The following is a 23,046-nucleotide window of genomic DNA, read 5'->3' as shown; positions in this document are numbered from 1 at the left end:
ACGACACGAAAATTAACAGCTACACCTGTTAAGACCAGTTAAGGAACCTGTTAATATGTATATTATAGAATTCTTGACTAATATTGGAAAAAAAACCTTAAGGATACCAAAACTATTATATAGCGACAATAATCCTTACATTACAAAAGTTCATAAACATCTTACCTTATAAAAATCATATATCAAATCATAATATCAATTCTTGGTATTATATATATATATAATCTTAACATGTCTTAACAGGTCCTAACAGGTCCGGATCTGTTAAGACGCGAATCTTAACAGGTATTAACAGGTCCGGACCTGTTAAGATACGAAACCTGTTAAGAACAGGTCGTGTCGTATCGTGTTAATAGGTTCCGTGTCAAAATTGCCAGCATTATTCCTAAGAGAAAACTTTTTTGAATGGAATACCTAGAGTAGCTTTAGTATTTAGTTTTTTCTTTCCCTGCAACAACTTGTTATGGCTTTGATTGTATGTTTGTTTCTCATCTTCTCTAGTATTTTGTATTGTAACTTTTAACATCTTGCTAGTTTCTTTTATATTAATAAAGTTGGTGAACTTTCAAAAATAATAATAATAATAATAATAATTTCACTTTTATTATGCTTCTTTATTTTAGTAATTCACTAGATGTATTTTGTTTTAATATTAAATGGATGATGTTTATCGTGTTTCTAACTTAAATACACGTGGTCTAATATATCAGGGTATTTAAGGGTTCAGAAAACCATCAGTGACGATCAGAGTATAGCGGTAACACTATCGCCAGTTTATTTGGGAAGCGAACCGGGGAAGTTCACTGAAAAGAGAAGGAAGAGAGAAGCATATGGGGCCCACTAAGGGCTAAAAATATGGTCGTAGCTCTCCTTCTTTTCTTATTATTTTTAATTTTTTTTGTAAGATGTATGTAGTGCAAGAACGAGATGTTTATATGTATGTATGTATAGTTGTAGCATAGGGGAAAAAAAGCACAGGTGACAGGTTTTTGTTCTTTTTCTTTAATATTTTTATTTTATATGTATATTTATATCTATATATATAGGGATGAGAATATAAGGCGAGTATCTAAGCTTAGGTGTGGAACACTCATATATTTTTTTTAATCCATAAAAATTATGAGGGCCCATGCATTTATTCATTAAACAATAAATAATAAAATATTAGTATGTGAGGAGTTCCACACCTAAGCTTAGGTGTCGGACAACCTTATATTCCCTTTTCTTTATACATATATATAGGGTAACACTCCAGTGAGAACACTCTTAAAATAAAACGGTGAGAACACCTTAAAAATATCATGCTGATGCATTAAAAGCCCATAAAACTAACATATTGCATAACTAATTATCATTATTTAAATGTTTAACAACTCATTCATCCGCCAAAATCGAAATAATCATGTTGTTTGTTTTGTGCATTCATCTTGGATGCATATTCATCAAAATGATGCATCCAACAAAAAACGTGATTTTTTCGATTTTGATGAATCAATGTGTTATTAAACACTTAAATAATGATAATTAATTATCCACTATGTCGGTTTTATGGACTTTTAATGCATCAAAATGATGATTTTAAGTTGTTCTCACCGTTCTTATTTTAAAACTGTTCTTATTTGATTGTCTATATATATATATATATATATATTTCTTTTATATGGTTTGTGATCTCATGTATTATATATATATATATATATTAGAAAAAAAGATGATGCGGATTTTGAAAAAAAAATATATAGTTTTATGAAACCATTTCAGTGAAGTTTGTGAAAAAATGGGGTGAAATGAGTTGTAAGATTTTTATTGGATAATTACGATGTGACAATTTGAAAATGTGTCAGAAAGTGACCAATCTCTACCTCCTTAGTAACCGTTTTTGAACCTTCCCTTGACGTTGTCAAAGTTATACTAGCCTAACAAGATTCAACTCATAACCTTTCATAAAATCCAAATACAAAACCTCTTATAAATATTTCAAAATGTTAACTATTATACGTAATTACGTTGTAGCCTTGTAGGTGGTTGTGTTTTTTGTAAATAATTTTTTTGTCAAAATGATTAAATGAATCTAGTTAAATTAGCTACTTTTGAAAATGAGTCATGATATACAGGACTAATATTCATGCTTAAACATAGCTAATCAGCTTAATTATTTATATATGGATTTTATTCTTTCTTTTTCTTTACGTTCAATGTCCTCATGTATTTTAATTTCGACTTTTAGTGGTTTTGGGGGGACTTATGAATTTTAATCATACAATAATACTATATAAATTAATTACCTCGATAAAACTAATAATTTGTCCGGTCCCAACTTAAGACCGTTACAAAATTGGACACTAATCAATAAAAAAATAAGATAATGATTCCTTTTAAACCCCAAGATAAATATATAACTCCCATCAAAACTATAGATTAATAATTCCTTAAATGTTCAAAAATTTTAATATTGTTTAGTAAAAATGAATCTATAGTCACTTTGTTTTTGAACTTTAAATCTATGTTGAATATATCTTTAAAGTTCTGCATTGCACTTAAGAGTTGAGATATTGTCGCAACAAAAAGTTGTGAAGAGTTGTTAGTCGCTTATAATGCTTCTTTCCGAGTGATCAATTTCAAAACCTCTGTATCATCCTCAACTAGATTTAAACAGTATCTATCACAAATTCTTTAATGCTTTGAACCTCATAACATTCATTATTTTCACCAAGATAATTCTACAACTCATTCATATCCGTTTTGTGCTAATAATGCATACCCGTAGTCAAGCTCTCAGACTCACGAATGCCTTCTCCATAGTTTACATCGTTCAAGTTACTTGAGCCAATTGAATTCATGGAACGAATTTTATCGTGTTGGGAGTAATTTGCTTTGGATTTTTGTGTCATTTAATATATGAATTTACATTAGATATGAAATTTTTTTGAAAGTGATACATGAACTTCATTAAATTAATAATTTATTAATTTATCGATATAATAATATCTTGATAATTTAATAATATATTTCGGTTCCAACATTATTAATTTATAGAGGTTTTACTGTATTTATCACCTTTACAAACACATACATGTTTTTAGCCAACACAAATTTTTCTCCCTTTTTTGTTCCCCCCACCTCCAACTTTTTTCTTTCAAAAGAAATTCACATACAGTAGTTATTTTTCAAAGAAGGCAGGCCATTCTAGCTTCCGAAATTTTCTTTTATAACAAAAAAAGTTTGCAAACCCAATGCAAAATTGGTTGGAGTTCCCCAAGTTCCTTTTAAAAGTTCTATATCAAATTTCTATTTCGAAATTAAGAAAAAAAGGAAGAAAATTAGAGAAAGCAATAGAGGAATCATAAAGTCAGAAATGGTTTGCGTATGATGTCTGTTTTTAGGGGTCATGTCCGTTGGGTAAGGTTTTTACGGTTTAGTGTTTACCAATTACCAGTAATTTTCATGACACATGTTTCGGAACATAAGAAGGTCGTTGTTTCATATTAACAAAAGGGATGCAACTTGAACATTTTTATATAACTAAAAGTAAGTAACTGCTCAGTGCCGCTTTCTGCGGGTTTTGAGTCCTAATACCTCGACGGTGTATGAGGGAGGTTAAGATGTAGGCAGACCTTACCTTTACCTAAGTAGAGAGGCTGCTTCAAATTTTTACCTAAATGGTAGAAAACCAATACCTCGACGGTGTGTGGGGAGTTAAGATGTAGACAGACCTTACTTCTACCTAAGTAGAGAGACTACTTCAAATTTCTACTTAAATGGTAAAAAAAGGTCCTCCAACCTTTGCATGGGATGAGGATCGAACCCATAACCTCTGTCTCCAGAGGCGAGGGTGTTTATCACTGATCCAACCATGCTGCTTTTATTTGAACATTTTTATATAAAGGGTCAAATTTTTTGTTTCTCAGTTCTTAAAAGGGGTCATAATAAGATAATTAGTTTTAGATCATTTATAAAAAGATTACTTTCTTCATAAAATTCAAAATTTACAAATAAAAAAATTAGGATTCATCACTAGATGATTAACAAACTTTTCATTTTATACATGGTTGTCCAGTAAACATTTTTATTGACATATATGCCTCACAAACTTGTAAAATTTGTACATGCTTAACCAATTTTTGACCTGTTACCCTTAATAGTTGGTTAAATACAGTTTTCTTTTAATAAAATTGTGACATGGAAATTACGTGAAAAACTACCAACGAACTTTTTCATTTGTACATGGTTGTCCAACAAACTTATAAAATTTATACATGGTTCACCAACTCATAACCTCTTTTTTAGGTGATGCGACACTTAGTTGTATATAAAAATAGGTCAAAAAAATAGGTGAACCATGTACAAGTTTTACAAGTTTGTGAGGAATATATATCAATAAAAATGTTTACTGGACAACCATGTATAAAATGAAAAGTTTGTTGGTTATCCAGTGATTAAACCCTGAATAATTTTACCCTTATATTACATGGAATAAATTTTTAAGATCCTTAATATCAACAAATTTACTATTACGTTAGAATACATTTACATAATCAGTTTCATATATAAATATTTCAATAACGATTTTGTATACGACAATACAAAGGTAGAGGTCTGTGAAGCCATTGGCCACCGTTACCGTTTGCTGCATATACTAGTTGCATTTTGTTTTAAACAAGTAATTCTATCTGGGCGTTGCCCTGTGAGAAAAACAAAACTCTTGTGGCAAAAGTTAAAAAAATAGAAGTTGTGGTCAAAAGTAAAGAAAATGAAACTTCGGTAATGAAATTTAGAAAACATAAGTTAGGTGGTAAAAAGTAAATAAAAAAAACTTTCTGAGCAAGACTTAAAAAACAATGTTATGTGAAAAAAGTATAAAAGTAAAGAAACTTAAAGTTGAAAACAAAGTTTATCTGACGAAAGTTTAAAAAACAAAAGTTACGTTGCAAAAAGTAAAATGAGAAATGTAAAAAAAAACTCCGTAGTGAAAGTTTGAAATGTAAAAGTTATTTGGTAAAAATAAAAAATAAATAAACTTTTGATGGAAAATAATTAGAAACCAAAAGTCATGTTGCAAAAAAGAACTAAAACAAAACTTTAGTTACAAAAATTAAAAACTTAACTTGAAAACAAACTTCGTTAAATACCCTTTTGTAACTATCGTTAGTTAATCAAGTAACACCAAACGACCGTTAAGGTCCGTTAATTTTTTTTGGATGTGCAATACAAAGTTGTACCATTTGCATAAAGGGTGGTACTATTAGCTACAGTACCACCCTCTCACACCGCCGACTTTGCAAATTAGTATATATATATATATATATAATTTCAATTAGCTTGATACTACTAAAAATTTCCATTATTATATATTGTGCGAGTACACTTATAAATTAAAGAATCAAACAAATAACAATAATCCCTATAAATATCATATATGAAACTTCAATTCCACACTCTAAATAAAGTCTTAAACTTTTATTTAGCGCTTAAATTTAGTTAGCAACTCTAACTGCATTTCAAGCTATTTTTATGAAACATACGCTATAATTGCTAATTAGATTAAACTCATATGAAGTACGAGTAAGGAAAATATGTTATAGTGATTGTGTATGAAGATATATTTTATATAAGGAAAAGACTACAAACATTTATAATCTCATAAAATAACTATAGAACAGAATTACAAAACAAAAAAAATAAATGAAACCACTAAAAAGATATTTAATAAATTGAAAATTAGAAATCTGCTAATACCTTTTTAGAAACCACATTAGTTGTAGTATATTATTGTCCAATTCTAAACCTTCAAGCCTTTCTTGCTCTTTAACTCTCGAAAGAGCGGCATATAATTGACCATGACTAAAAATGAACTTTTAAGATATAATCCAACTTCTAAGAAAGTTTGTCTTTGACTTTTGTTAATAGTCATGACGAAAGAAACAGATATAAAAAATTGGAGTCTTTGAAATCGAATTGGGATTCGATTATCAGAAGGTGTTAATTTCATTCTCGCTATGAACGTGATATTTCCAATTTGGTTCGCAAATAATCTCTACTTCTATCATCCATTCTCCAAGTTTACGAGATCTAATCTTTTATCGTTACACAATGTAGCTGGTTGGTCAATATTTGTAAGTAGCATAGTAGGAAATTCTTTTATCATATTATTTTATCGACATGAGTCTCATTTTGTATCGGTCCGAACTCCCAAATTATGACCAAATAACTTATTAATTTTATATAGGTTGGTAATTTATCGAGTATCAATTTATAGTGGTTTTATTGCATCAAAGAAAGTTGAAAATGTGATTAAAAATAACTCCTATTGTTCTTGTGCTAATGGTGGATTTGTCCATGTGGTTTACCCGTTTTGTGGTTTACTTTCCCACATGAATTCTTTTTAGTGAAATACATCCAAACTACCAACATTTGTTGTAACACCCGTCATTTTAAAACCTGAATTTTTAAAAACTTTGACAAACGGCGTTTAAACGTAGCGGAAAATGATCACTTAAAAACCGCCCCATCCGTAAGGGATGGTACCTTTCATAAAATGGTGTTACCAAGTGCATCATCGAAACAACATAAATGAAATCCAAGTTATGGCACCAACATAAATGCCTACATTATTACATAAAACACAAGTCATAAATAAAGTAGTCAAACAACGGCTAAAGGTGAAGTCTAAGCATTGGGACACTAATGTTAATCTTCTTTTATTCTTCTACCCATCTCACGAGCTAAATCTCTCTCTAGTTCAAACCTGCTTATCCTGAAGGATATAACATTTTCATAAAAGCAAGTGTTAGCTAATAAATTAGCTAAGTGAGATACACACATTTTAACAAAACATTCTTCATTTTACTTTCATAAAACTTCTTCTTATTTTATATATCAAAACATGATCATATTACATATCATCCACAAACATCGTAAGATAATCTTATATTTACTTATTCCCACATCCCAACACATTTCAAATCATATATATTAACATATACATACAACTTAATCAATATGTCACGTCTTACATATCTCACATAAATATATCACACATATACGTCTATCACATCTAGAGTATTTACTCCTAATTGTGCCTATCTAACGACATATCATTCTTATCAACATATGTTATTATCATCTTGATCAACTTAGTCTCACGAATCACATCTTTAAAACTTATCTTAATCAATTTATTCTCGCGTCTTACATCTTTAATAACATATTCTTATAATCAACTTAATCAACTTATTCTCACGTCTTACATCTTTACGCACTAGCATTACAACTATCACGATTTCCCACGTATTAACTTTTTGGAAAGGCAATGTCATTTCCATAGTATCCCGTCATGCTTTTAACATTGGTGGTTAGTCACTCCATCCGGAAATACTAGTCCCACGTAACAATGCCGCAAGGAGCCACTCAAGCGACCACGTACCACTAGCTTTACAACTAGCACGAGCTAAGCTTAACACTTCCCACATCAATCTCACATATTTAGCTATAGCATTTACCACGTATTTATATCTTTCTTACTTTTTACGCACTAACACTAAGGCTAGAACGGTTTCCCACATCACACATTTTACTTTAACATTAGGTACATTCATTACCTAACTAATTAATCCCACGTCTGCTTTAACGTTTCATCCCACCTACGTGCACAACTGATAACATTTCTTACGTGTATCTAGTACTAGACATTTCATACTTAAGTCTCACATATAAGCCATCACATGTCAATAATTAAAGCAAATCAATGAAATTATCACTATCACATAACAAATCTTGAACTTAACATGGCAACGTCATTATACATATACATATCATACTTCATATGCACATAAATACTTCTACTTTACACGTCATCGTATCAACATATGTCATTTCAACATACATATATTTCCATATAACCTCCCGCATAACCCGGAAAACACAACACACATACGATAATCCGATTAAGATGTTAATTAAAGAAAGCTACATTTTGGTGTGCCTCCAACGTGAGAAAAGTCATGTATCTTACCTTAGACGGGATCACAACAACTTAAAGTAAGCTTACGGTGCTTGATACGTACTCCCGGAAACCTAGAACGAGCTAAGCATTAAACAATGATTTCCAACATAAATAGGCTAGGTGCGTCGCACCCATATCCATGGTGCGCCGCACTAGATGAAGGAACAACAAGAGGAAAGGTAAGGTGTGTCGCACTCCATAACGCACCCTCTATCGCACCCCTTCTCGGCAACACAATGTGCGTCGCAGCTACCCTATGGTGCTTCGCACTAACTGATGAAACATTAACTCACTTCCCCTAAAAATACTTGGTACGCCGCACCATTTTTAGAGGTGCGTCGCACCTACTGGACAAACCGGCACTCTTCACTTCATTTCTCCTCAATCTCCTTCCAAATGGATCCCAAATCTCCACCACGACTTATACCCATTAAATTAACATTAATTAGGTCAAAATTAAGCCTTTAAAAACATCAATTGATCCTTGAATCTATTGCAAACATGAATCCCCTTTTTGATAATCAAAACGACTCGAAACCGCAATGTTTTGTACAAATACACAATTGAACACACATGGATCTAATTAAACACGTGGGATTCACTTATTTATATGTATACAACATAATTCAACATTAAAGTTTGCATCTTGCTATAGTTAATCAACTCAATTATTGATTTTACTCAAGAAAACGTCGCTTTTAATCGAAAACATCAACTTTAAACAATCCCAACCCTCAAGGTCGAATCTACAGGGACAAAACCTAATTTAAAACTTAATCAACATTCAATTAATAATATTTACCCGTAGGGTTGATTAACGGATCGAAAAGCAAGGGAAATCCCTTCCGAAAACCCCCAAAATCGACTAGAACTTAAAGAATTGACCTAGGGTTTTGTGTGTGAGAATTTCTTAGGGTTTAGATCTGATTAAAAAGCATTATGGTCGACCTCCATGCCCTATATATACTGGAGAAACTTTGAAAATTTTACATCTAGACCCTCGCACTTCGTTACAACTCGTTTCATCATTTGACTGCTCGTTTAACGTGTACAGGAACACTTAATGACTCTTATATACCATCAGGAACACTAAATGACTTTATTAATCATTATGTACTTTAATTTCATTACTTTTAATCACTTTAACACATATCTCACGTTAATCATTTAATTTAAAACACATATTAACTAACGGTGCTCACTAATGACAAATTAACGATCAAGGTCAAAATGTTTTGGGATGTTACATTTGTTGCAGGATTCATCCTTTTGACCGACGAAGTTTCTTTCGTTTTGTGAAGTGGTGTCACATGCCTATCAGACAATGACATTTCATACCGTATTTTTTTTAATATAAAGATCCATTTATCCAAAAATAAATTTATCTATTTATCAATATTTTCCTTGTTCATTACAATTTCAGCTTATCACCATATTTAATACAATATAATACAATATTTCTTTAAATACGGAATAAGTTCTATAGTTTATACTTAAATTGCTAACTAGAACGAAAAGTTTTTCCTAGAAATTCTAAAACTTGAGAATTTGAATGATAAAAAATAAATATTCTTCATTAATTTCGCCAATTAAGTATTGTGTTATTTTTTTGTGTGATAGATATATGTGCGTTTGAACCACATAAATTTTAACTTAACATAAAATATAACTCCCATCCCAATTATATTATTTGGTGAGACAAATGGAATTTTTGTGTTGAAACTACAATCACCATATCATAGAGACATAGAGTCCATATATATGTCGGAAACTAAGTTAAGAGAAGAAAGAGTCGGCATAAGATGCATGTATTGTATGGCATGGAAAATGTCCACATGAATGGATGCATGATTGACTCCATAATCTACTACCCAGCCTTTTATTATTTTAAGTGTGAAATGCACCCACCCCATATTCTTTTTAAACAATATCAAATTAGTTTCTTTGAAAATGGAGATAATATTTGATACGTGTGCAGTATCTAATATAATTATTTTATTAATATAATGATAATGAAGTGACAAGTGTAAGTGTTTTCACTGGCCCCTGTGGGTTCCTAATCCACTGTATTCATTTTTTACGACAACAATTAAGTAACAAGTTGATTTTGACTTTATTGACATCTTCCACCGAAGTTGCGTATATAAACATATACGAGTATAATGCTTTCTTTCATATCATTTTCTTAATGACAAAGATTTACTTAGCTTTAATATTAGGAAAATGATTAATCCTCCTAACTAAATAGCCTAAAGATCCTCTTAACTATTGGATGATGACATATGAAAGAATCAGGGAAAGATTAAGAAAAAAAATTAGTAGATAATACATGTCATTTTTTAAAAGTATTAGGAAGATTTTTATGCTATATTGTTAGAAGAATTAGTCATTTTTCTTAATATTATTGTTTTATGCAAGCGTGACATTGAAAATGTCACTGAAAGTGCAATACTAAATTGTATATTAATATAAATTATCATTGTCATTTTTATTATTATTTGTTATATATGTCGATATGTCATTTTTGATAACATTATGTGCAAGATCGAGCAAATATAAGGTACACATGTACTTTGCTTTGATGTTGTATATATCATAATTAGTATTGTACGTTACAAGTTACAGCTTTTGGCAAAATTGTGTATGGAATTGATGTTATCAGGAAATGTGATTATTTTGGTGTAACTTTGACAATTGGTTAAAACAAATATATTTTAAATTAATCTTATTTTGTTTTAACTAATGGATATAGTTTTAATTTGATTAGAAAAATGTTAAAATAAATTTGGATTATAATTTAAAATTTTAATACACTACTAAAATCCTTAAATAATGTAGCATCGGATATATCATCTGTCGATAAAGTGCTATTAAGTTATTTACATTTATGTAGGACGACAATGTTTGATGGTATACCCCCTGCGATACGCAGAACCTGCAACCCAGAGCATCATTAGAATGCGCTACGGCACGAAGGGATATCAGACATCTGCGAATAATAAAGGAAAGAAGCTAAATCACCCATAAATCAGGGATTTAGTTACACCTTTACAAGCAGATAATTTAGGAAATGGTTGAGGAGGATCGAAGACCTAGGAAACCCTAGGGAAAAGTCCATATGGCGCCAAACATTTCCCGCCCAATTCCCTCTTATAAATAAAAGATTAAAAGACCTCAAAGAGGGCATTACGATCAGATCACTCACAGACACACATATTACCTCCATCTTGTTCGATCGGCGTAAAGAAGCTAGAACCCTACATTCGGGAAATCGCTAACGAACAACCTCAAAACACCCATCACACCATCTTCATCCTAGCCTCGGTTCGGTGCACAAACATCTGGTGCCATCCGTGGGACCCGACATTCAAATCCCAAAATCATAACTCTGTTTTTCACGAATCTAGTCTTAAAAAAGAAATAGCCAATGTTCCACCCAGTTCTGAACAAAATATCCGGGAAACGGTCGAAAATGTCCCAGGTGGCAACACTCCGTCTGGGACAGGACCAACAACCGAGATACCCCGCGACGGTGATCAGCAAACTGGTCACCAGGCTAATCAGAACTCTGACCGGTCGACTCAAACGGGTGAGGGGAACGAAGGACATTCTCAATAGGATCCCCTCGCAGAGACCCACCGTTATTTGACCCGGACTACATTCTCCGAAATTATGATCATATCCAAAAAACCATGAGGCACCTGAGGAGAATCGGAGCCCTTGGCAGTACTAGCAGGGTGCTAGATTTCGATGAAGCCACGGAGGACGAATACGATTTGATAACACCGTCGAGGGGACTCCGGAGACTCCCCCAAGACGGATTAAGGAATACCTATGGTTTCGGTATCAATAGTGAAGGCCTCTGGATCTGCACTCCTTCGAACCAAAGGCTCCGAGCGACACTATTCGTGAACCAGAAAGGTACCCAGATCTCCAAGGCCCACTATATGAAGAAAATATCCGTAGGCATGGTTCTCGAGCGCTCGGGATGTTGTCCTCGGGCAGCCGTCCTCAAGGGATGCCAAGGGGACGCATAGACTACGATCAAGGCTCTGCCACACAGGCCCCAGAAAGTCCCCGTACCATAGGAAGGCTCGCAACTGATTAGGATTTTATGACCCACCGAGACGAAGGATCCAAGTCATTCAGAACCCTTTGGAATTGCAGACGGTCGGCTGTAATGTCGAAGACTCTCCGTTCGTAGCATGGATACAAAATTATCCTCTACCATAGGATTTGAAGTACCCTTCACACTTGGGTACGTACGACGGAAAGAGCGACCCTGATGATTTCCTGGAGGCATTTGAAGGAGTATCGGAGGTGAAGGTTTGGAACGTACCCGTTGCGTGTCGAGCATTCAAACATCTTCTCAAGGGAGATGCCAGGGAATGGCTAAAGAGTATGGCGAAAGGATCCATCACCAGTTTCGATGACCTTAAAGAAAAATTCCGGGCACGCTTCAGCCAGCAAAAGAAGCATCAGAAACTCCACGTAGCCGCCCATAGGATATAGCAAGGAGATGCCGAAGGAAGCATGACCTTTTTTGACAGATTCACCCATTAAACTGAAGACATAATGGACTTACCTGAGTCCCAGAGGATCTTGGCTCTGCTGCATGGCCTGCGGAGCCCAGGGCTGGTTGAGTTCTTATACAAAGACCTGCCGAAGACTTACAAAGCAGTTCAGCAGAGAGCATACGTAAACCTAGACGCTAAGGATACCGCCTCGAAGGGAAACGCCAGTTCTCCACAAGACAAAGAGTCCCCTACGGGACGGAAAGGGAAATGGGGAATGACAGGGATAACAAAACCTCCCGGTACAACCACTATTACACGGAAGAAAAGTGACAAGTCAAAATTAACCTTCCGAAGATGTATAAAAGCCCCAGGGAAATCCTACTCACAGAGTCCGTCGCGAAAACCTTTCCAACACCCTCTAGGCTAAGCGGAAGGAACAGAAGGGAACCAGAGAAATATTGTGAGTTCCATAGGGATAACGGACACGACACCAACTGCTGATAGCTCCGAAGGGCCATCGAGGAAGCAGTCAACGAAGGGAAGCTATCACATTTGGTCAAAAACTGTGAGACAACAACAAAAAAAAGAGGATGATTTGGAATAAAAGAGGAAAGGACCGGAAAAAATCATTTACACCATCGTCAAAAAGAAAACAGGAAAAGAACCTCTGTTCCCGAAAACGTACTGGGGGAACATGATGCACATCACATTCCCCTCGATATGCAATACCCGAATCTTCAGGGACCCTCTCGTAACCTCAGCATTTCTCGAAGTTGCAAAGGTAAAACAAATATGTGTGGATACAGGAAGCGATTGTGACGTTCTTTATGAAAAGGCCTTTTGGAAATTACATCATGTGTCGCGAATGAATTTCAAGAGAACTGACACCCTGGTCCAGGGGCACTCAGGAGAGACCGGAAGGCCCATCGGAAAACTAACGGCGAAAGTAACCATTGGGAAAGGGTGATGGGAACGCACGGAAAAAATATCACTCCTCGTGTTGCAGGGAGATTCACCCTTTGAAGCAATCTTAGGAAGGCCTGGGATTCAGAAGTTCGAGATGATCCCTTCCGTAGTGCATGGGATGATTAAGTACCAGTCAGACGGAAGAATTGGAACCCTATCAACAAAATCCAAACGGATGACTGAAGGAGGACTGATGGACCGCGCTGGCTTTCATGGAATGAAGGACCCTACTATGGACGACTAAATGCGTAATTTCTATCTCGAAGAATGTGTTTTCTATTTTTATATATAAATAAAAAAGACTAGAGGCTACGGTCTGTAACCCCCTTTCTTTATTAAATAGAGGCTTGTTTATTTTTTGTTTAATATGAATAATGCGTGCCAAGAGTACCCAAAATGGGGACGCCCATATAAATTGAGAAACTCTGGAGAAAACTTACGAGGACAAGAATTCATTAGAATTCTAACATGTAGTCCCCTTATAAATATCTACACCACCACCGGATATATATCCATAAAAAAACATGCTCACAATTGTAGGTATCTGTACAAAAAGAGAGAGTACAAAAAGTGTTGACGTCATGCAATCATGATCCGCCCAAGAGGCAGAACAAGAACTGCGAAATATAGCCATACAAAGGTTGCACTGCAAAATAAGCAGGACAAAAACTATAGTATTAGCAAACCAAACGGCTAAAATTAATTCACATACTTAGTTCAGAGTAACCCCTAAAAAATGTCCACCTACAAAATAAAAGCAGGAAAAATATCCACAACGCAGCTACCTAACTGCGCAACATAGCAAAGTAAATTGTTTAAACAGCATCACAAGCTGCAGAATTAACAAAGATGTCTAAAATGGCACAAATGTCAGGCCACGACACGCAGGCCAACAAGTTTTTACTGAGGATCAATTTCAGGGACAATAGCATCAGGCACAATCTTGAACATGTCATCTACAGGGCATTTGGGTCAGCAACAACCTTAACCAGGTAAGGAAAGACATCATCTCTCCACTTCTGGTCCACAAGGTCCACTTGGTGACTAGCATCAGCAACATAATCAGCTCTGCACCTGACATCACACTACCCCACTAGTGGGGTCAGAATCGTTTCCCCTTCAACAGGCAACCTAAAAGACGCTATTTTACCAGGATAGTATTTATCAACAAATTTTTCTAACCTCGACCGAATAACGGTCGATTCAGTAACTTTAATGCCAGTTTTCGACATCAAAACGATTACAAGAATGGCAAAGTTTAAAGGGCACAAGCTGAGAGAAACGTACCTAAAAGAATGATCGGAAGAGGAGTACACCAGAAACCCTAGGAGAGAGAGTGAGAGAGGAAAATTTTGAGTGTTTGAAATAAAATAAAAACGAAAAAGGAAAATCAATTTATATATGCAGCTGCATGCGATCCAGAACCGTCGATAAAGTCACCCTAAGATACATGCACATCTACCACACTTAAATATCTTTCAAATCAATTTAAATCAAGTATTACCGAGATTTTTACACGAAATCCCCTTCAAATACAGGAAACGTCTTAGAAAAGTCCAAAGCAACTACTATTTTGCAAAACTCGTCCCTTTGGACTGGGGGTCTTGATGGTATACCCCTCCTGCGATATGCAGAACCAACCCAGAGCATCATTAGAATGCGCTACGGCACGAAGGGATATCAGACATCTGCGAATAATAAAGGATAGAAGCTAAATCACCCATAAGTCAGGGATTTAGTTACACCTTTACAAGCAGATAATTTAGGAAATGGTTGAGGAGGATCGAAGACCTAGGAAACCCTAGGGAAAAGTCCATATGGCGCCAAACATTTCCCGCCCAATTCCCTCTTATAAATAAAAGATCAAAAGACCTCAAAGAGGGCATTACGATCAGATCACTCATAGACACACATATTACCTCCATCTTGTTCGATCGGCGTAAAGAGGCTAGAACCCTACATTCGGGAAATCGCTAACGAACAACCTCAAAACACCCATCACACCATCTTCATCCTAGCCTCGGTTCGGTGCACAAACATCTGGTACCATCCGTGGGACCCGACATTTCATCACTTCTGTGGAGGATTTGGTAAGTTAAAACTATTTCATATTCATCATTTCATGTTTCTAATCATGTTTCTAGTTATAGTCAAGTGTTCTTGGGTCTAATTTCGAGTCAAAACCGGATTTGGGGTCTAGCTAGGGTTTCAAATTAGGTTTTTGTTTGATTTCATGGGTTTTGAGTTATAGTTTTGATGTTTGGATCGAATCTATGATATGGGTTATGTTTATTCATGTTGAAATATGTTTATTTAAGCTTCAAAAATGAGTCTTGAAACTTCCTTGGTCGATTCTTGAGTCAAAAATGATGATTTAAGGTGAAATGGGTCGTGTTTTTCACTCTTGAGTTGCTGCTGGTTTGTGCTGAACTGGGACTCATTGCGGGGCAACAAAAATTTCAGAAATTCTAGTTGCGGCGCAACTAGCTGTTTTGCGGGGCAACACTATCAATTACATTTTTTTTCGTTTTTGACTCGTTTAAACTTTATCAAATCATTTCTTAACATCCTCCTGAACAGTAATCAATCCAACAACATTATTTTGACTCTTATGATCAATCATGTCCCGAAATTTGGAACGTAGGGGCGTATATTGATGTGTATGCATGTGTAACTATAGGTTGTGATCGTGTGACGAATATTGCTCGCTTGTAGATTAATCTAAACTTGTTGTAGCTGCTCAAGGTGAGTTCGTAGCCCCTTTCTTTACATGATTTTGGGGTAAAAAGTGTACATCGTGTTTCATGGTTTCGTTTGATCGTTATGTGTTCGTTTATGTAAGTAATCAAGGTTATGTGATTGTTTGAATTGTGAATGAAGGTTGTATGATTGTTTGGCTAGTTCATCAAGGTTATGTGATTGTTTGAATTGTGAATCAAGGTTGTATGATTGTTTGGCTAGTTTATCAAGGTTATGTGATCGTTTGAATTGTGAATCAAGGTTGTATGATTGTTTGGCTAGTTTATCAAGGTTATGTGATCGTTTGAATTGTGAATCAAGGTTGTACGATTGTTTGGCTAGTTTATCAAGGTTATGTGATCGTTTGAGTTATGAATCAAGGTCGTATGATTGTTTGGCTACTTTATCAAGGTTATGTACTCGTTTGAATTGTGAATCAAGGTTATGTGGTTGTATATGATCCAATCAAGGTTTCAAGGCTTGGTGATCATTTAACGATCCCAATTATGAGATCATTTAATGACCCAATCAAGGTTTCAAGGTTGTGTGATCGTTTATCGATCCAAATCAAGGTTCAAGGTTATATGATCATTTAATGATCTAATTATGTTCGTATCAAGGTTAAACGGTCGTTATCCCGACACTTGTTTCTTATAGTCAAAACCTACGAACTCACCAACTTTATGTTGACGCATTTTAGTATATTTTTCAGGTAATCAAGTGAACCAAAGACGTGATAGATGATTGCATTGCATGTGATAGGATTGAGCTTGGACTTTTGTGGATCCGTGATTCATTGCACCCGTTCATGGCTTATGCCTAGGATCGTTAGCCATCATTTGAACTATCTTTTGTAAACTATTGATGGTGTTGTGCTCCTCGTGCATTATTTGATCCGAAACTTGTAATCGTATTTGAACTATGTATGGATTGCTCAAATCCTTTAATACATTTAGTTGTCTCTACTTAATTTCCATGTCGTGCTGAGCTTTTCTATTAATACCCCATGTTTCCGCCTAGTTGGGGTGTTACAGTAGTCGTGGGGATTATTGTGTGTGGGTGGTAAGTTTCATCCTGAACATGCATGTTTGAGCTTCGCATACTGTTCAAATGGATGTTACTGTAGTGCCTTAAATGGTAACTATTAACTTTTAACTATTTACTCGTCTAAAAAAAGTTGATTAAAAAGTAATGCAACAACAGTTGAAATAAGTCAATAATTATTATCCTAATTCGTAGCAATTATATAACCAAACATCCAAACTTATGATTAAAATTAAATATAGGACCACCCTAAAAAAAGAAATAAATAAAGCACAATACAAATGAAAGGTGTAGGAGTGTAGGGTGGTCCAAAGAGTCCCTGCAACAGCAAACCTCATAGTAGTCATCGATCAAAGCCAAGGATCATAGAAGACCCTACAAAATCATTATGATTGTACCTTCCAGTATATATGTAAGTATAAATATAAGTTATATAACAGTTTTATTTGTATACATAAAATAAATCAGCTTTTGCGAACGTAAGAGAAACACATGTAAACTATTATGATACGTTTTTAATGTTTTTTAATGAATGAAACTAGATTTGGAGACGAGCTATGTTGGTGCTCAGATATTTCTAAAACTTTTATGGAAAGGTAGCTAGTAGGATTAGATATATATTGAAAAAGATAACAAATGAATCTCAAATCGGTTTTTATATTCAATATAAGAAGTATAGACCGAATTGGGTTATGTTATTATGTCAAAGGGTTTTTTAACGACAATTTATATAAAACTAGTCTTAATAATCGTACGATGTATTTATTTATCACTAGATATAGTAAACAAGACTACGAATGCAAATACTATATATCTAGAATAAACGACAAACAACTTTATTTTAGACATATCATAAGATTTAAATTGCGAGAAAAGCAAAAAATTAAAAAAAACTCGCATTAATTATGTCAAAGTTTTAACACACAGCATGCATTTGTTTATATATAACTAAATCACCGTTCCGCATAAAATGTGCGGTAAATTTATATAACTATTTACATGTAAATTTTGTTATAATATCGTACATCTATGTTTTAATAAGCTACATTGAAAAATGAGATCATTGTAATTATGACCGTATTTTGTGTTAAGTATTGAAATTATCATATCTCATAAAAAATTCGAAAGTTTCATAATTCAGTGGCATAGTTATATGAGTTTTTGATTATTATGTATTAATACTTTGAGCCTAACATGACATTTGAAGTGTTAAGCATTTCATATTATTCAATACTGCATTAATTAATTAGGGGTTGGATATTGTAAAACAAGTATTAAAGTAAAATAAATAAGATAATATCTTGACCCTTAGATCATGGTTAAACTGATGCACGAAGATTCACGAAGCAATTGATGTATGATGATTTTTATGATGCACGGTGATTATCACTGTAGAAAAACCTATTGTTTTATTTGTTTTACTTGTTTTACATTAATACTTGTTTTATTTTACCTAGAACCTAATTAAGTAAGGTTGGACAAAGGACACTTAGCTAAATATAAGCACCTAATTAAAAAGAGAGATATTATAACAAATTTTTATATTGCCATATAAATATTATTATCCATCCTTATTAACAATTAAAAAAAAAAGAAAAGATGTCCCTAAATAAAATAATTTACATTATTAGTCTCTTAGCTAGCTTCTAATATATATCTACACTCTTTTTGGATCAATTTTCTTAACATGAATTAGCACTACGCACCACCCGCCGTAGCCACCATTACCCCTCGTCGTCATAACCACCGGTCGCTGCTACCACCACATCACCATCCTATTTTGGGTATCCTTCTATCTTTTAATATATTTCCACCACCTTTACGTCGGTTACATTTACATCAATCTATATTACTCGACACCACCATCATCACCAATAGTTGCCACCATCACCACCGGCCCATTGCCAACACCACCTGACCATCGACGCAGTTACTGCCATTGCATTACGTGAATATATACCGGGATAGTTTAAAACTGATCCATATACATAATACATTTCAACCATAAAGCCTTTAATTCAAGAATGGGTCTAGGATTAACAATGGATTAGAGCTTTGAGTATGAGGAATGATATTCTTACAACATAATTTTACCATCTACAATAAAGATATAAATTTATTGCACAATGTACAATCATATAAAGTAGACATTGTTGTAGATTGACATTGTACTAGGAAATATCATTTCCCTATTGTCTATTATTCAAATATTTTATTTATTACCTGTAATAATCAAGTGTCATTTTTAGTACAAATTAAAAGATGGAATAAAACGTATTAGTCACCGGTATAGATTCAGACATTCAGTACATAAAAAAGAACATAGCATAGCGCAGGCGCGCAGCCTATACTTTTAATAATCAATTAGTTGACTTACGTAAAAATTAAGGTGTTTTACGTCAATAGAAAGTGTACGAAATAACAAATAAGATCGTTAATTGAAAAGACATTTGAAAGCAAATTCTAAACATTGAAAAATTTGTGTTCATAGTATATAAATATGTTTTATAAATAAATATAACAGAAAACAAAATAAATTATGTAGAACATAATTGAAATATTTAAGAATATAAACTAAGTAAAGCATATTTCACCCAACAATAGCTTGACATAGAATGATGCCAATGTGGTTAGTGAACTATTAGACTGAAGGGAGTAGTCCGTTTCCACTCTTAATTTTCGTGAGGAACGCCCCGGAACGCCTCACTTCGGCCCCAGGAGGCGTTCCACTCGATGAAAATGCGTGCCCCTTCCCTTTTCTAACGCGTCCAGAATGTTTGTTTTGTAGTGAGATTTGGCCGTTGGAGCTTGGAAGTAAACAAAAAAATAATTTTTTTTTTTACATTTCACTTTATATATATATATATATATATACATTCACATATTCTCACATAACTAAACAAATTCTATCTATCTATCTTCATTCTTTCTTCAACTTTTCTTTCAAAAAAATACATACACATATTCTCTTATAAAACCACCATATGGATTTCGATGATTCATCTGGATCTTCTAACGGTCACGACGATTACGAAGATCGTTTCCATAATGTGATTCTTCGAGCTGCCCAACTAGTTCAAAGGCGGCTTGTTGACCAACCTGCCCCAATCATTCACCAAAGGGTACCAGTTGACCGTAATCGTATTGAAGCACATGCGCGTTTGATGCATGACTACTTTGATGATCAACCGCGATACGACGCGAGACTTTTCAGGAAAAAGGTTTCGTATGACAAAACCTTTATTTATGCGGATAGTTGGTGATTTGGAGGCTAGGTACCCATATTTTCAGACGAGATATGACCGGGCTGGGAGAAGAGGGTTCGCCGGGGTACAGAAGTGTACATCTGCAATTCGCCAATTGGCATACGGCGTGAATAGTGATTTCCTTGATGAGTATTTGCAGATGTCTGAGCGAACTTCAAGGGAAGCGTGTCTAAAATTTTGTATCGGTAATATTTTTTACAGTGTATATATAGTTAATTATTTATACTATATATATATTTTTTACAGAGTATTGATACTTATATATATATATATATATATCATTCAAAGGTATACGGGAAATTTATGGGCCAACATACCTACGGAGACCAACTCCGACCGCTCTGCATCGTATGTACTATGTCCATGAACAACTTCTTGGTTTTCTCGGTATGATTGGTAGTATTGATTGTATGCATTGGCCATGGGAGATGTGTCCAGGCGCTTGGCGAGGTACTTACACAAGCGGTCATGTGGGTAGACCGTCATTGATACTGCAGGCGGTAGCATCCAACGATCTATGGATTTGGAATGCTTATTTTGGACAGCAAGGTTCGCACAATGATATCAATGTGTTTGAAGTATCGCTGATTCTTGAGGAAATTATTAACGGCTTGGCACCTAGTGGTAAAAGTTTAATGATAAAAGTTTAATTATTAATGTGTAATTGTAAATATTAATTTATTATTGAGTCAATTTTTGTATGTTTTATTTGTATTTGCAGTTCCGTTTTCGGCAAACGGAAACCATTACGAGAAGGGCTACTATTTGGGCGACGACATCTATCCTGAATATATTACATTTGTGAAGACGTTTTCCGACCCGATTGATGAAAAAAGAAGGCTTTTTAAGAAAAAACAAGAGTCGGCACGAAAGGGTATTGAGCGGGCTTTCGGTGTGCTTAAAAAACGATGGAAGGTTCTAAAACATCCGGCGCTATATTGGGACAAAAAATCCATTCAGGATGTTTGTTATGCTTGTATCATATTACATAATATGATTCTGGAAGACGAAGGCAAAGCCGTGTGCCAAGACTACAATGCTCAAGAACCGAGCCTAAATCCCGATTATTGGAGTCACCAAACTCCAATGGAAGTTTGGATCCAAAATCTGCATACCGTCAAAAACCGAGAAACCCACAACATGCTAACGGCAGATTTGGTTGACCATCTTTGGGCGAACACACCACATGACTTCGAGCCTCCAGCCGATCCCTTCGTCGATCTTCGAGATTATGTTAGCACCGACGATGACGACTCTGATTAGTTTTATATGTTTTTTTTATGTAATGTTTTTTAGTGTGATGTTTTTTTTAATAAAATATAGTATGTTTTATATAATTTAGTTTTAAAAAAAAATAGAGAATGTCTCAAAAGGCATTCCTCCACACCAAGGGAATGGAGGGAATGCCCCAAATGATTGGAGAGTGCCATGTGTCAACATTTGGATGGAGGAGGGGCATTCCTTTAATGGGCTACTCCTCCTAGCCTTAATAAAATCTTTAACCGAAGAGAATCTATTTTATTTCAGTATATTATATATGTAATTTAAAAGTAGGTAATAAAGTAGTATGCCATTTTTATTTTTTTTTTAAAAACTCGACAATGATAAGCATTGATAACCTATAAAAAAATAATAAAAGAAAAAGTTTCTATTTTCATATTTGTTAAAAAGCACTAAAAAAATTTTTATTTGTTCATGCTTGATTATAAAAAATGTGATGAATTTAATGAGTTTAATCACATATAAAAATATTTAGAGAAAAATTACATTTAAAAGTATAAATAAATTTCAAAAGTTAAAATTTTTTCACACTTATAAATGTTTAAACAAAATGTTAACACTTAAAAGTGTGAACAATTGTCAAATATTTTCACACTTAAAAGTGTGACAGTCAATCATGATTTCTTCACACTCTCTATGTGTGAAAAAAAATGTGTTACAAGTTAACTTTCACACTCTTAAGTGTGAACAATTAATATTTTTACACACTTTTAAGTGTAAACTTTTCTTTTCTACATGTATAAGTGTGTAAATATTGTAATTTTTTAATTTATTCACACTTTTAATTATAAATTATTTTTATACATTTTTAAATATGATTAAATTAATAAAAAATTTCATACTTTTTATATATAAAAAAAACAAATATAAAAAAATAACATATTTATATACACACATGTTGTGCGCAACTAATGTGACACAATGTCACATTACCCAAACAAACAAGGCAAAACCATATTTAAGCATATAGCAGAGTTCGCAAGTTATATATTGTTTGTAACATACATATTCTTTTCGGTAGAATATTTTGAATATAGTATATTCTATGATGCAAATAGAATTTCCTAATAAAGACCAATTTAATATGTGTCATGCTAAAGCTTGGGCTTTCGATGATGCAAAACGTACCAACCAGGCTTAGGTTTCTTTGAACATAGCAAATTAGATAACCATCCTGAACGACCAAACAATTCAAGAAGGTTTTGAGCAAATATAACTAACCATAACTTCA

General features: G+C 34.0%; 1 protein-coding gene across 1 annotated transcript; it reads left to right on the top strand.

Annotated features, from left to right (window-relative positions):
* Positions 1-20,252: 20,252 nt before the first annotated feature.
* LOC122587732 (protein ALP1-like) lies at positions 20,253-21,797 on the top strand. The gene is made up of 4 exons (XM_043759895.1): positions 20,253-20,494; positions 20,544-20,719; positions 20,823-21,158; positions 21,256-21,797. The coding sequence occupies exons 1-4, from the start codon at positions 20,253-20,255 to the stop codon at positions 21,795-21,797; spliced, it is 1,296 nt and encodes a 431-aa protein (XP_043615830.1).
* Positions 21,798-23,046: the final 1,249 nt, after the last annotated feature.

Source organism: Erigeron canadensis, chromosome 1 (genome assembly GCF_010389155.1).
Source record: "Erigeron canadensis isolate Cc75 chromosome 1, C_canadensis_v1, whole genome shotgun sequence".
NCBI classification, from domain to species: domain Eukaryota; kingdom Viridiplantae; phylum Streptophyta; class Magnoliopsida; order Asterales; family Asteraceae; genus Erigeron; species Erigeron canadensis.
Note: the sequence above shows the minus strand (reverse complement) of the source record. Positions and strands in the feature narration are given on the sequence as shown.

Excerpts from the sequence above, each read along its gene's own strand:
- LOC122587732 (XM_043759895.1), top strand. The coding sequence starts at position 20,253 with ATGGATTTCGATGATTCATCTGGATCTTCTAACGGTCACGACGATTAC. Across the intron at positions 20,720-20,822 it reads GTGTCTAAAATTTTGTATCG|GTATACGGGAAATTTATGGG; the intron begins GTAATATTTTTT and ends TATCATTCAAAG. Across the intron at positions 21,159-21,255 it reads TAACGGCTTGGCACCTAGTG|TTCCGTTTTCGGCAAACGGA; the intron begins GTAAAAGTTTAA and ends TTGTATTTGCAG.